Genomic DNA, 16,372 nt, shown 5'->3' with positions numbered 1-16,372 from the left:
ACTTCAAAAATCCGTTGATGCTGAACTTTTTTTCAAAAAAATTTTTTGGGGTTAAATCTTATGAAAACATGCCCCCATATCAAAAGAAATAATTAAGAAATATCATATATATTTATAATTATTATTATTATTTTTAATAATGGGGGTACTTTGTGACTTGGACATGTTGACCATTAAATTAAAGAATTCTTAGTTTCATATCAACATAAGTTTTTTTTAAATTAAATATAAGACCCGTGAACCTAATTAGTAGTCAAAGTGGGATGTTTTGCTGCTATAAAATCAATTTGGAATGAACAGGCCATTTACACACCCAAATATATACTGGTTGGCCCTCGGTTTAGTGTTTTTACACTAACCCTCCACAAGCTCAACAGAAAAGATTTGATCAATACTCCGTCGACCATGCTCGTGTTCACTTTATTAACCAGCTAGATTTCAGCTCCAAAGCTGTTCTTTAGGTGTCTTTGTGAGTATATTGACCTCTGACTTCTCTGAAGCCTCACTTTTATTGTTCGTGGTCCAGTGAGCTGTGAAGCTATCACACTAAAGCTGAACTAATCATCACCATTACATTTAAACACTTGAGTGACATTAAAGCATCTGAGGTGAACTTTGACGGAGAATGAGATGAATTGAAGGAGGGGAAGGAGTTTATGGATTATCTACTGTAATATGAGAAATCAGGGTCAGTAATGGTCATCAGTGTAACCTCATCTCTGAGGTTTGAATCTGCCCATAATTTGGCAGAAATTGTGTTTGGATATTGATTGTCTGAAAGTGTATTTAAATAAACATAAGCTGTCTCTCTGTGCATGGCACTGCAGGCTTTTACAGCTCTATATGGCCAGTGTAGTATGAGAGAAACATGATATATTGGCTCAAGGTTGTGTGTGTGTGTGTGTGTGTGTGTATCAGAGATTACTCTGACTGAGATATCGTAAATGAGCTGTGCTGGCACTATTTGTTTGGCTCCATTAGGCACAAGTCATAAGTTTGTGCAGTTATTTATAGATAAATATGTCGATATATGCTGTTATTTCTAATGTTCCTCTCTGTCTTTCTGCTTCTCTTCTGCAGACAGCACTGCTCTGGACACGGAGGTCTTCTTGTGTTTTCTTTACTTATATAATTGTTCACCCATTTCTGTGTGTGTTTGTTCATTTCTGAATTTACATAATATATGCTGCATGTTTTTCCAGTGTTCTCTTTAATTGCTTGGTGGTGATGTTAATAAGCAGTATACAAAGAGACTAGGCAAATAGACAGATAGAAAGAAAAACATAGATAGACAGATAAATAGATGGGTAAATGGCTCGATAGATGGATAAACTAATGGATGGATTGATCGATGTATAGATAGATTGGTAGATTTATACAACAGGGGCGTTTCCTCTGAGGAGGCCTCCTCAAAAAATTGGATGAGAATATAATCCATATTACAAAAATAAAAAAATGCAAATATTACAAAATATGACATTAAAAAGTATAAATCACACGTTTTTCTTAAGTAACACTGTCCAACAGCAATACCAGCAGGTAAAGTTACAGTGGGACGCCGCATCTTTTTTGCCTACCCTGAGCCTATTGAGTTTGAACAGTGCGGTGGATTTGGTGGGGGGTAATTGAGAATGAATGAGGGAAAGTCACTTGAGAGGAGGCAATGCCTCCATCGAGGTATGATTGGACATGATTGGATACGTTTGGATATGTTTGGTTCGTACGATAAATTCCGCCTCTTGTTTTCGTGCACGTTCACGAATCAGTCTGAATGAACAAAATGATGGCGTTGATGGGAAGACTAATTAAAAAATAAGTAAACTCACCCACTTATCACTGCTTTGTCACGTCAAAATCAAACCGTCAAAACATGTCAAAAATTCAATTTAAGGTACCTTCATGTCTGTGACTGTTTACCGAGTATGATGATTGATGATCCGAAAATGAACAACAGCTGAACATCAGTTCACAAATAAAATATATGGTTACACTTTATTTCAAGGTGACATAGTTACATTGTACTTACTAAAATAAGAACTAAGGGTAACACTTTATTTTACAGTGTCATTGTTACATGTTACATGTAATTAATAACTATAAATTATGCATAATTACATGCAATTAACCCTAAACCAAACCCTCCTCCTAATCCTAACCCTATAGTGTAAGTACATGTAGTTAATTATTATTACTCAGTACTTAAATGTATAATTACACTGTAATACTGACACCTTAAAATAAAGTGTAACCGAACTAAGTAATATTTATTAACTACATGTACTTACTATAGAGTAGGGCTGCCCCCTAATTGTCGACTTAACGTTGGTCAACTAGAAGAGAACGCAATCCATGAGGGACGGATCGTTTGAAAACGTGTAAGTAGCAACTTTACATGTACAACATCACATAAATTAACTGAAACTCCGCATATAGGCTACTTGCCTCACAGTCACAGACATGAGAAATATATCTATGGAAAGTTTGAAATGTCTACCTATTCAAAACAAAAAAGAAGTACTCTCTGCTTATGTAATCCGTTTAAAAGATACATTCTTCTCTAGGCATGTTCACTATACTGCTATATTCAGCATCATCAACTTCATCTCTGCAACCGTCACTGGCACTAAAAACACTAGTTTATTAATAAATAATTAAAATATCTCCTTTTTTTTCCAACTCGAGCATGGAATAGGGCATATTACGCCTATATTAAACGCTCATTATGGTTTAGGATTCTCCTCGGTATATATTTAAGTAATTAAATTAATATGAACGTGCAATTCATTGATGAATGGCTTAAATGAACAACTACTAGTCAAATAGAAAATTCTTTATTCGGGAGCAGCCCTACTATAGAGTAACAGTTAGGGTTTGTTTTAGGTTTGCATAATTACGCATAATTACTATAGTAAGTACATGTAGCAACGTGTAACTACGTCACTTTAAAATAAAGTGTTACCAAATATATTGTTTAAGTTGTTACTGCCTTTATTTTTTATTTTTGAATAAATGCAAAAAAGCTTTAAAAAAACTAACTTAATGAGATTTATACTTGGTTGTATTGGATTTACATTTGATTTATATATATATAAGAACACCACTGATATTTCCACTGGTATACAGGTAGAGAGACAGACACGACAGAGATGGATGGATGAATAGATAGATAGACAGACAGACAGACAGATGGATAGGTAGATCTGAAATTTCTGATTTTATTTTTTGTAATGTATTTGTCTGTATATTTACATATGTTTGTCACTGTTTGTCTGTTTCTTTGTGACCATGTTTTATATTTACTGTACAGGTAAATTATATACAGTAAGTACAGTGTCTTACTGTACTTAAGTACAGTGTCTTATTGATCTGTGTAAGTCATCAGCAGGCTGTTTTCTTGTTTGACAGAGTTGTGTCAATATCCTGGACCCAGCCAAACTGGGGCTGACTGGTGGAGGGTGAGTACAGACATACTCAACAGCAAAACACACGGGAAATAAAGACAGCTGATCTGTACACCATTGTACACAGGAGTGTGTGTCTAGAGTTACACTCTTACAGGTGTTAGATACATATATATGTGTGGTGTATGCGTGCATGTGTGTGTGTGTGTGTGTGTGTGTGTGTGTGTTGGTGCCTCGGACTCTCGAGCCGTTGGGTCTCCTCGTCTTCCATTTATCACTGACACACACACACTCACACACACACTTGCTGATATTATTTTTCTCTGATAGACCGCAGGCAGAAGAGCAAGAATGTGCATGGAATGTTATTTGTGGATTTTCTTGGGACCTGATCTAGCGTTAATTGTTTGCAATGATGTGTCTCCAGGTTAATGAATGTAGTGGGGATGAATTTAATATTTGGTAATGAGCTGTCAAAAATAAATAAATATACCCTGCACTGTTGGCATTTATGCTTATTAAAGGCCGTTCTCATTAAGCATTGATGATGTCACTGTCTTCCTAACAAAGACAAACGTGTTTCTTTTTGCTCTGCATGACTGAAAAAGACCTGTGTGTTTATAGACGTGCAGTATGAGAACATCCTGACCTAATCTAAACTAAATGTGTATGTGTGTATTTTATAATTACTGACATGCAGAGTTATTCTCCAGATATAGTTCGCCTATGTTCATACAATACATGTGTACCACCTTCGATTTTTAAAAAATACCATGTGAAACGGTATACATTATGCAATGAAAAACGTTTTAAACAGTTGCTTGCTAAATTGTCATTGCATTGCATTCATCCAAATTTTATGTTGAAAATATTTATTTAACATTTTTAATTGCAATTTTATGTACAGTTCTCTTTAATATTTGGTCAAATAAAAACTCAATATGGAGACATTAAAAACCAAAGCATTATTTATCTGAGCATATAGGTATCATATTGGAAATTGAAAATATATTTTGCATTTTTAATCCAATCAAATACATTAAATACATTGCATTAAATACAACTTTTTTTTTAATTGGATCAAATAATTAGTGAAGAAGATGATGTTAAAAATGTATATGAATAAGTTAAGCATATTGCACTGTGGGATACAGTACCCAGTGGAGTGTGCTTTGGTTGTACGGCCCAATTTGACCAAGTATTCTATGCATGTATAGAATGGGTCTGTGTGAGGCAAGAGCAATTATGATGGACTTCCTGTTCATCCCACCCCCCTCTGCCCATCCCATGTCATTTGCCAGTGCTGTAAATCAGCCGACTGCTTTTTATCTGGGTAATGTTTCATAGCGTACAGCATGATTATGGTATTAATAGACTCTAAATCTGCCTCCATCCCCAGGGTTGGCAGTATACTTTATGGCATTGACAGCATGCCAGATTTACGTCGTAAGAGGACCATGCCTATTGTCCGAGACCTGGTGAGTAATCATGCCCGGCACGGTTATGTTTGACTGATGGAGCTATAGAAGACTGTATTAGCCAATCAGACCCACCGTGCACACGGTCACTAGTCCGAATTTACAATACAACACTGTCAGCAGGGCACATGCAAGATAGAGGCACACATGTGTTTATGTTTTGATGCTATTTTAAGGGTTTTACGCTCCACCAGAGTAAAAGTAGGTCACTCACCTGGTGTTCTCCACAATATCTGCAGAGTTCAAATCATCTGTCTTGTCTTTAAATGTTTAGTTCTCGTATATTAATAATGAAGTTCTATTTAATTTACGAGACTCTAGGCGACGAATGATTGATCCACAGCATCTATGTAGTATGTCGTATGTTTCTATTCATATTTTTGCATTTGTTAACATTTCAAAGCATTTCTTTTTTCTTTCTTGTTTGAGCTCTTACAGTCCGTCTACATGTCTTTGTCTCCATTTCTTCTTGATTTTTGTTAGAGCAAATTTTCTTAACCGATTCTTACATTGAGTTTTGTGCAAATGTTCTGCTTCTGAAGGACAAATGTTGATGCTGTATCTGTCCATATTTTGCATGAAATTAAAAACCAACCCTATTTTGGTAAGTACGGGTCATCGTTCAGTTTGTTATTTTGTTTTTTTGGCGTGTCCTGTTGTCCATTCCCACTTGGGCCCATATTGATTATGGGTGATATTTTTCCGTGAGTTGTCAGATTTCCCTTCAAAATGGTTGTTTTCAGTCAATCGACAGCAGATGCATTCGAAACCGAAATGTTGACAACTCTACCCAAAAATATATCTGAGGACTTCATTGACTTCTGATTTAACTGTGTGCCTTTTTAAATCCATGTAAAAGTGACGTGCGCCACTAAGCCTTTTACAGCGTGGATGAAGTCAGTGCTGTACCGGGTCCGATCTGGTCTATCCCATCATGCCTCTGTCGTCTGTTTCTGTCCCCTTGTTGGCTGTGTGATTGCTTCAGGGCAACGACAGTCGGTCACGTGACCTCAGAGAAAAATTCCTCCAAAATTCAGACTACAATTCCATTGCCTGCAGCAACCCTCAGCAATTCAAGTGCATGTTGAGACTTACATCAACACTTGACGTTCATGTAGAGGTCAAATCTACCCTATTTTCCTATGCACCCCTGCTTTAAGGGGGCGTTAGCAGCCCGCTTGGTCTTTACCACCATCAGGTTCATGGTCAGATGGTAAAGACGAGTCCAGTATGGTCCGCTGTCCAAGCCTGCTGATCTCGATATGGCTAATCGTGGCTTTTTGACTTTTGACCGGCTCTGTAGTGTCCCATTTCCCCCGCATTGGCTCTTTCTTTCTCTCGTTCTCTGTCCTGAACTCTTTGGATCGTGTTTTTTTAGCTGGCTTTAACACATGCTGTCTGGTCATGTCTGTTTGTAGCAGTAATGGCAACAATACTTGCAGGCAGTAGGACTATGTCAGGGCACATTTTAGTATCTTTACCAAACATTTGCACAGCAAATGCATGAGTGAACTGTAAATTTCTGCTGCATGTCAGAGGTGAGTTATTTAAGGATTGAGCCTCACCTCTGCAGCTTTCTCTCTGCGCTTTAGACAGACTCTCGATCTGATTTTCTGCATGACGGCAGGTATGACGTAAAGAGATATGCTTTACTGTATGTGAACGACAGCTCACCTTCACTAAATGTCTAATTTTGTGTTCTATCTGCTTTTCCCTGCACCTGGACACTCTAGGCTTTGGTAAGTTTCTTGCATTTTTAATGACATTTAATGAATGCACGTCTGAATCCAGTGTTTGTCTGCTTAAATAGCTTCATCTACAGTAGTCAGCTGAAGACAGCAGATGTATCCTTATCTGCCTAAGAGATATGTTATATACACATCTATGTGTGTGTGTGTGTGTGTTTGGAAAGAATACAAATTACATTATTGTACTCACTAAATATGTTTAAGGTTCACTTTAATTTGTTCTAGCTCATTAGACAAAGTTATGGTGCAGTGTAAGCTTATGTGAAACTGATTTCATTTGGGTGATTTCATCTATCTATCTATCTATCTATCTATCTATCTATCTATCTATCTATCTATCTATCTATCTATCTATCTATCTATCTATCTATCTGTCTGTCTGTCTGTCTGTCTGTCTGTCTGTCTGTCTGTCTGTCTGTCTGTCTGTTTTGTTATTGGGAAAGTAATTCCTGCTTCCTGAAATCTCTTAAAATCACAGTACACCTAATGAAATGAAAGCATATTACACAGAGCAGAATACAGCCTACATGTTCATATAGTTCTTCTATTCAATCTAAAATGAAAAGCTTTCTGAGAGGTGCGTTCTGTGTAACAGGTGAATATCTGCTTGAAGGTGAAAGTGGTTTCCCAGCCTGAGTAATCAGGTTTTGTCTTATCCAACATGATAACATTCAGCCTAACACAACAGATTTTTACCCTGCAGCGTTTGATTCAGTTCCTGAGCGTTGTCTTTATCATTCTCCCTCACTCTGGCTTTTTCTCACTATATCCTTTCTTCCTTTCAGACATTGGCCGCTCGAAAGGCAGGCATTGCGTTTGGGCTCGTGAACAGAACGACTCTAAACAACGAGGAACTGGTGAGTTTTAAACACACAGATGTGTACAGCACATGCACAGCGGTTTTACCATACAGATTCATGTACAAATTAATCTGTAAGCAGCTAGTCAGCGTCTAAGGAGGAGCAATCATGTGGCACTAATGTAACGCTCATGCATAAAGTCACAACTAATACACACGCACGTCTGCAAACACACATCAGACCCAGAGGCAAGAACAATTCATTCAAGACAAAAAATAACTATTTAAAATCTCTAAAGATATTCTTGACTATTTGATCATTGTCACAAAATAAACCCTGACAGTGAGATCAGGAGCCTGAAGCAAAGCAGACACTCAACAAATATGTATTTCATTGACTTAATACACTGCTGCTTACAAAGTACATAAATAAATGAGCAATAAATATTGATTTGAGTGAAATTGTCATTTCCTGTGCTGGTTGTAAAAGGCAATCACAAGATGATCTTGATTTACACTCTTCAAAATGTTGGGGTTAGTAATTTTTTGCAATATTTAGATAGTTTCTTCTGCTCACCAAGCCTGGATTTATTTGATCAAAATTCAGTAAAACAGTAATATTGTGAAATTTTTGTAACTATTGTAACTATTTTCTTTTTGAATATATTTTCAACTGTAATTTATTCCTGTGATGCAAAACTGAATTTTCAGCATCATTACTCCAGTCTTCAGTGTCACAGGATCCTTCAGAAATCATTAAAATGCTGATTTGCTGCTCAAGAAACATTTCCTATTATAATCAGTGTTGAAAACAGTAGTGCTGCTTCATATTTTTTGTGGAAACCATTTCTTTAGGTTTCTCTCTGATGAATAGTGTTGAAGAGAGTGTGGCCGTGATGAGGATGTTGCTGTTGTATTTGTGTTTAAAGCATTAAGATGCTTTCTGATTATTTGGGTGTTGATCGATGATTCTAGTTTTAATTGTATTCTCGTACTTTAATTTGACGAAGGGGTCAAAAACCTGAGAGAGGAAAGAATGCCTTAATCAATAAAGAAGAATTACTCTTCTTTTTATCCAGACCTTCTTCCCTCCCATTAATTGATCCACTGAATAAACAGCCCAGAATGACACGAGGTGATGTGATGTTTAGCGCTCTGTTGTGACACTGAGATGCAGGAATTTACTCAACAAACTTGATTGTATTTCAGCTGGAAAGTATATAATTTTAATTATAACACTATGTGCATTCAGGCACAAACTGGACATGCTGGAGAATTTCCTATTTATTTATTTCTGTTTTTATCTACCAACAAAATTACCTGGATGTGCATTAGGTGTGTAATTGATGGTGCATCCATGAATTTTTCCTATTTATTTTCCCCATAGGGATTTTAAAATGTCTTCGTTAAAGAGTTAAAAGCCGTAAACCAAACCACCCAGCTATAAGGTGAATCACAACATTATTATCACATCCTTTTATCTAAAAGTATTTGGAAATCTGACAAAAAGACAAAGTTACAAGCCTGTGAACTTAATTGCTTAAAATAGGGAACTGCAAATTACATATTCTAAATACAATCACTGGAGAAATATAAAACTATTGATTTAAATATATTGATTAAATATATAGAACTAAACTGTTTTATGTTTATTGCGAAATGCGCAAATAAGTTTGGGCACCCCTGTTAATTATCATAATTTCAGTTTATAATCTGCTGGTGCTGGGCTTTCAACGCAGCAATTTCATTTGTTAAAACTTATAATATATACCTCATAGAAACAGTAACATTTCAGTTCTGAAATAACATTTATTGAATCAACAGATACAAAGCAATATGAGTCACAACAGAAACAGACAGGTGCTGAAATTTGGGCACCCCAATGGAATAATCACATCAATATTTAGTAGAGCCTCCTTTTGCTCGCTTCTTATAGCCACTGATAAATCCCTGATTTCTGACTGCAGGTATTGTGGAACATTCTTCCTTACAAAATGTCTCCAGTTCAGTAAGGGTTGATGGCTGCCGAGCGTGGACTGCCCAATTCAAATCATTCCATAGATTTTCAAAGATATTCATGTCTGGGGACTGGGATTGCCATTCTAGAACATACTATCTGTGTCTGTGGTTTTCCTTGATTTGGAACAATGCTTTGGATCATTGTCCTGCTTAAATCAACCAACCCCGGTGTAACTTCAACCTCTTGACTGATTCTTGAACATTTTTCTTAAGAATCTGCTGATACTGGGTAAAACCCATGTGACAACCAACTTTGACAAGGTTTCCAGTACCTTTGCTTGTCACACAGCATGATGGACCCTCCTCCAAATTTTACAGTAGGGAGCAAGTTCTTCTCCTAGAATGCTGTGTTCTTTTTCTGCCATGCAAAGGTCTTCTGGTTGTGACCAAAAAACTCTATCTTAGTTTCATCTGTCCACAGGACATTATTCCAAAATAATTCTGACTTGTCCAGATGAGTCTTTGCATACCTGACTCTGACTCTGCTTGTTGGCAGTACGCAGAAAAGGCTTTTTCCGTATCACACTTCCATTTGAGCTGTTCCTTGTTCAGAGTGCGCTAGAGGAATGATGTTCAATGACACCACCAGAAGTAAGATGTTATTGGAGCTCTTTGGAGGTGGTCTGTGATTTGTCTGTGACCATTCAAACCATTTTTTGGCCATTCATCGGGGCCTTTGCCTTTTAGATATTTTCCCCGGCCTACCACATCTTTCCTTCACAAGGACTGTTCCTGTAGCCTTCCATTTTATAACTGAATTTCTGATTGTGGAGATACAGACCTTTAACCTTTGTGGTAACTTGTTGTATCCTTCTCCTAATTCAAATTGATGAATTATCCTAGCTTTTAAGTCTTTAGGGAGTCCTTGAGGTTCCCATGTTGCTACTTTCCAGTAGAGAATCTAAGCACAACTAGCAAGTAGCTACCTTGAAAATCCTTTTTCACGATTGGTTGCACCTGTGTTTTCAGTCTAATGTTCATTGAGCCAATCAAATCAATTTTGTGTCGCAATCAATCAGCATTAAGGGACTACATACATATTCAAATCAATGCAATTAAAAAAGCATTGCAAAACACTTTTGTCTGAAAAACATCACATTATCCAGCTTTCTGTATAAACTGAATGGCATACCACTACCATCTTTTCTCAAAACGACAGCAAATTATTATGCAGCCTCAGAGGGGTGCCCAAACTTTTGCATACAACTATCTATCTATCTATCTATCTATCTATCTATCTATCTATCTATCTATCTATCTATCTATCTATCTATCTATCTATCTATCTATCTATCTATCTATCTATCTATCTATCTATCTATCTATATTGTCATTCGCAGTGCTTCATGGGTTTAGGCTGTAGAGAAATGATGGGAAATGTAGTTTAGTCACTATTGCCTCAGTAGCTGTTGCCTTTTATGTAGATGTTGCCTCATAAAACAGCTGAAAAGTAATATTTTCTAGAAAGCTTAAATAGGTAGTTCACCCAAAAGTTACTAATTTACTAACCCCTATGTTGTTCCAAATCTGAGTTTCTTCTGTTGAACTCATAAGAAGATATTTTAAAGAATGTCTCATTGAATTTCTGCCCATGGAATGAAGGTCATACACTATATTACATATACATATACTCTACGTTATACAGTACAATCATTGCGACATGAGTTGAAGGCAGCGTTAGCGAGTGATAAATGGACAGGTCAAACTTGGGGTTCAGCGGGACAGTCCAATCGAATTAATCCAACACTAGCAGTCCTCTAAAGAATAGCAGCACTGCAATCACTCTTTTAGATGCACCTATTTCCAAACAGCCTTCGACGGGTCTCAGAGACTTAAAAAGGAGGAAGGTCAGATATAGAGAGCAGAGGCTGTAGCTAGGCGGCAGATTACTAAGTAGGTCGAACAGATGTCCAAGGCTTTTTAAATGCATTAAATATGCCAGCGAAAGCGAGAACAAAGTAAAAAAAAAAAAAAAACGAGAGAGAGAAAGAAACATGAAGTGAGGGGGCTGAGGGAGAAATTATAAAAGAGACACAATTCCTTTGAGAAAAGCGTGCCCAAAACAGCCCGTGCGTCCATATGCTTAAGAAGACACTTTAAAACAAGGACAGAAACTGTTATATCACGGGAACTCTCCTCAACATTCATGGAAAGAAGGAGAATAATCAACAGAGAGTGTTTGGTCTGTTACATTATTCAGCGAAACACCTTAGTCCGCTTTCCCCTATAATCCACTTATAATGTTAGAAAAGGGTTTTTGTGCCAAAAACATTAATCATTTAGTTTTTAAATTGTCTTTGACTCGTAGTTTCTTCTATGTAAATGGCCTCTTTGAATGTTAATTTTTTTTTATCAGTGCATACGAGTAACAGGATATGATGTCATACTGTAGTGCTTGAGTTTTTAATTAATAATAAATTGTAAACAACAAGTTATAAGTTCAAAATGTTAAAGTATATTATATACCATGCAGCTTTGCATGCTTTGCATTGTATATCACTAATATCAAGAGAACGCAAGAGTCTTTTCACTATATAAACGTCTACTCTACACATGCATTTGCATGTAAATGAATGGAATGTAAAGTGTAGTGTGAGCTTTAACACACGTTACCGCATTTTACTATCGTTGGTTTTGCTGCTTTGGAATAGTATTTTCTTGCAAGCATTTTTTTTTCTTTTTGTGGCTTGGTTTCAATAAATGGTCCACTGGAGGAAGTTACAAACTCTTATTTCAGAAGTGATTTCTCATTATATGAAGCCTAAAAATAACTAACTCTTTTTGATAGTGTGATAACCTGTGTAATTCCTTATGTTTAGCTGACATATACACTACTTTTCAAAAGCTTGGGGTCGATAAGATTTTGTAATGTCTTTGAAAGCTTATGGTCACCAAGTCTGCATTTATTTGATCAGAAATACAGTAAAAAAAATTGAAATGTTGTAAAATATGATTACAATTTAAGATAACTGTTTTCTATTTGAATATATCTTAAAATGTAATTTATTCCTGTGATGCAAAGTTGAATTTTCAGCATCATTACTCCAGTCTTCAGTGTCACATGATCCTTCAGAAATCATTCTAATATGCTGATTTGCTGCTCAAGAAGCATTTCTTATTATTACTAATGTTGAAAACAGTTGTGCTGCTTCATATTTCTGTGGAACCCGTAATACATTTTTCTCCGGATTCTGTGATGAATAGAACGTTCAAAGGAAACAACGTTTATTTAAAACAGAAATCTTCTGTTGCATTACAAACGTCTTTACTGTCACTTTTGATCAAATTAATGCATCCTTGCTGAATAAAAGTGTTCATTTCTTTCCAAAAAGAAAAAAAACTTACTGACCTCAATGATTGTGTACATTATCCGTACAACTGTCTCCAGACACAGTGATCATGTGAAATCACAGCATTTCCAGCACCAGCTGTGGCCTTCAGCACAGAAACAGATCCGAACCAAAGACGTCACCACAGTGGGTCTGGAAGCTGAGAGCTCCGGGTGTTTAGGACTCTTCCAAATGCTTAATTGGCTGATGCTTCTTAAAGGACAAGCAGAGAATAAGAAAATGTTGTCATTATTTATCCACATTCAAGTCATTCCAAAATAATTCTTTATTATATAAAAGGTTATTTATTGGCATTGACCATTCCATGAAGAACATCTATGGACACTTTCCATTCCACAAAAGGTTCTTTATAGTGGAAAAGATTAATCAGATTATTAAAATGTTCTTTAAACTAAAAAAATAGGTTATTGTTGGTTCTTTAGGGAAACAGAATAGATCTTCTATTGCATCGTTGTGAAACCCCACCCCCCTTATGGAACCTTTTTTTTTTTTTTTTTTTTAAATGTGTATGCTGTTAGTATTTTAATTTTCTGTTTAATATGCTGTGAGGCTTGTGGGTCAGCGGCTGTGTGTCTGACAGATGGTTTAATTCCTCCGTCCCTCATTTCTACTGGAGTTTGTGACAGTGCTGACCACTTTGTTCAGCGTGAGTGATTACTCCATGAATATTCCCTCTCTCTCTGGCTGATAGCCCAGTGTGTAATTCTGAGGGTAACTCATCTAGTTGCTCTGGAGTTGCTAGATTAAATTGGAAAGTCCTTTTCCGTTTTTGCCAGCTGTTAATCCTCCTCGATTGCGTAACATTACCGCCGCTGGCCTGAAATCAGCCGTCAGTCAAGCAGGAGTCGAGCACGTGGCGGCCAGCAGCGATCAGATTTTCATTTTTAACTGAATAAATGTAATTGTTTTCAAAATGAACAGATTTATGCTGATTTTAAGCAACTGAAATAAATGCATTTAAAAAATGATTATTCAAATAAAATAAAATAGATCCAAAATAGTTAAACTATTCCATGATTATTATTTTTTTATTGCATACAAAAACGGTTTCTAACCAGTTTTTATGGATGACTGACAAATATACATAAAATGTAAAATGTATAAATACATAATGTATATAATACATAAAATGTATTAGTTTATGTTAAAACTGTGTAATCCAAATGGATGGAAATTTTATATACAATTCAAAGAATTTTTTAATATTACTCCTAAAAAAAACAACCAGCATTATTCTAAATGTTTGAGACCTGGTGGAAGATAGTCATGAAAAAATAAATGAAGGTGCATTAAACCTTGACTAACATCATAAGTGGATCTCATGGGAAAAAAAATGCATTGACCAAATGTATAATGTGACCCCTTTAAGTGTTTTATATAACTAGGACAACTGCGATTAATCATTCGGTGCAGTTTCAATTGTGCATTCAGTTATTTTTTCACTTCACATTGGATGCTATTGCTGTTTTGTTTCTAAATTTCCCCTCAGAGATTGGTGAATGAAGTTTCTCCCTTTATCTGTTTTTAGGTTCACTTTGCTAATTAGCCTGAATTTTCACTCTGCAGCACATTTACTTTTATACTGTCTTTTTTTTTCTTCTACGTTTACACCATTTGGACATGGCTGAAGTTCTCAGCAGCTCTTAACGTAATGACTGGGTGGAGAGCAGAAAAAACACATCAGCAAAAGTGCACTAGGGAAACAAGAAAACATCAGTTTAGAGCGCTGTGCATCACCAGCTCACCTCTCCTTCATTCCCGCTCTCTCTTTGTCTTATCCAGCTGTAAAAGGACACACATTGATTCTGCTCTTTCAAAAGGATTCCTATGATACTCTCCACCACTTTTGCCCGTGAATGCAAACTATTGACAAAATAGTTAAATCACATGAAATCTGTCAAGAACATGACCTCGAAATCTAAAGAAAGATAGATGGAATTTTTTCCTTACAAAAAATGAAGCTTTTTTTTATGGACCATTCCTATTTTATTTTATTTTTTTTGCATTGTGATGTTGTTTATTAATAGTTTTCATTTCATTTGAGATTTTTTTGATGTTTTAATATTATTATTTGTATTATTATTATTATTATTATTATTATTATTTTTAAAACATCTGTATAGTTTTTATTAACTTTTATTTCCGTGGTCCACATGAACCGGAAGTTGTGACCGACTTTACTTCAGTATTGACATATTTTCCGAGTGAAACTGAATACTGAATGAGAAAAATAGATGTCTTGGCTTGTTTTTTCCCACTGGGAATTGATTGGATCTAGAAAAGTAGGCGTTCCATTCAGCTTGCTGTCAAAAGCTTGCAGCAAGCGGACAATTGGAGGGGATGTTCTACCCAAGCTGGTAAACTGATGTCATCAGAGAATGAAGGCAATTCCAGAGGGGAATTGTTTTTTTTGTTTTTTTTTTATTAAAAATTATGAAGACAAAATTCAAGAAAGTTTCATGGATAAATTGTTTGCCACAAGACTAGTAATGTGCTAGTGGTGACTGGTGCGCTAACAAAGTAATATAGGGTCGATTTTGATCTCTTGGTGAAGATAACTAATAATTTTAATTATAACGAAAATGTTTTTTTATGGTTTTAGTTGTAATTAACTATAACAACCTGGGTTTTCTTAACAAGAACATTTTCTTCCAATATTTGTATTAATGTAATGTGAAAAAAAAAATATGTATATTGTTTATCTCTAAATGCTAGTAATTGTAATGTATCTTTGTATTTATGCAAGATATTAAATAAACATAATTGTGTGTTGTATTCAACAACTCTTAAAGGATTAGTTCACCCCAAAATGAAAATTTCCTAATAATTTACTCACCCCAATGCCATCCAAGATATCCATGTCTTTCTTTCCTCAGTGGGAGAGAAATTATGTTTTTTGAGGAAAACATTTCTAGATTTTTCTTCTAACAATGGACTTCATTGGTTACCATCGTTTTTAAGTCCAAATCAATGCAGTTTCAAAAGTCTTTGAAGTGTTTAAATGGGCTGTATGCGATCACAGCTGAAGAAGAGGTTGTTATCTAGCGAAACGATAGATCATTTAAAAAAATATATATATAATTTATAGACTTTTTACCTTCAATAGTTCGGATGGAGATGATAAACAAACGGACAGGGAACGGACGTCATCACGTTGAAAGGTCACGCCGGCGCCGGCAATACTATTTGAACTACTATTCATATTCATCAGAATGTTATTCATATACTATTCATATTCATATTCATATTCACTGAATGCTATTACTATATATATAATAGCAAACAATACTATTTGAACTATCCTCCTACGTACGGTCGCATTGTAAACAGTGGGGCGGTACTTTTGCCGGCGCCGGCGTGACCTTTCAACGTGATGACGTAGTTCCCTGTCCTTTTTCCTCAAAAAACATAATTTCTCTCCCACTGAGGAAAGAAAGACATGGATATCTTGGATGGCATTGGGGTGGGTAAATTATTAGGAAATTTTCATTTTGGGTGGAACTAATCCTTTAATTTTGGGGGGAAATATGACATGTTCTTGACAGCTTTTTTCTTGACCTTTTTAGTCTGAACAGGG

At 35.9% G+C, this 16,372-nt stretch overlaps 1 protein-coding gene across 1 annotated transcript in view; it reads left to right on the top strand.

The window, feature by feature from the left end:
• Positions 1 to 16,372, top strand: part of unc13c (unc-13 homolog C (C. elegans)) — a 404,470-nt gene that overhangs the window by 29,086 nt on the left and 359,012 nt on the right. Inside the window, exons 3-6 of the mRNA XM_084408974.1 lie at positions 1,081 to 1,103; positions 3,406 to 3,455; positions 4,801 to 4,879; positions 7,413 to 7,484. Of these exons, the coding sequence (XP_084265100.1) occupies positions 1,081 to 1,103; positions 3,406 to 3,455; positions 4,801 to 4,879; positions 7,413 to 7,484 (224 nt within the window). The remainder of the gene's footprint in view (positions 1 to 1,080; positions 1,104 to 3,405; positions 3,456 to 4,800; positions 4,880 to 7,412; positions 7,485 to 16,372) is intronic.

Source organism: Rutilus rutilus (assembly GCF_951802725.1).
Source record: "Rutilus rutilus genome assembly, chromosome: 5".
NCBI lineage: Eukaryota > Metazoa > Chordata > Actinopteri > Cypriniformes > Leuciscidae > Rutilus > Rutilus rutilus.
This window is presented reverse-complemented; position numbering and strand designations above follow the sequence as displayed.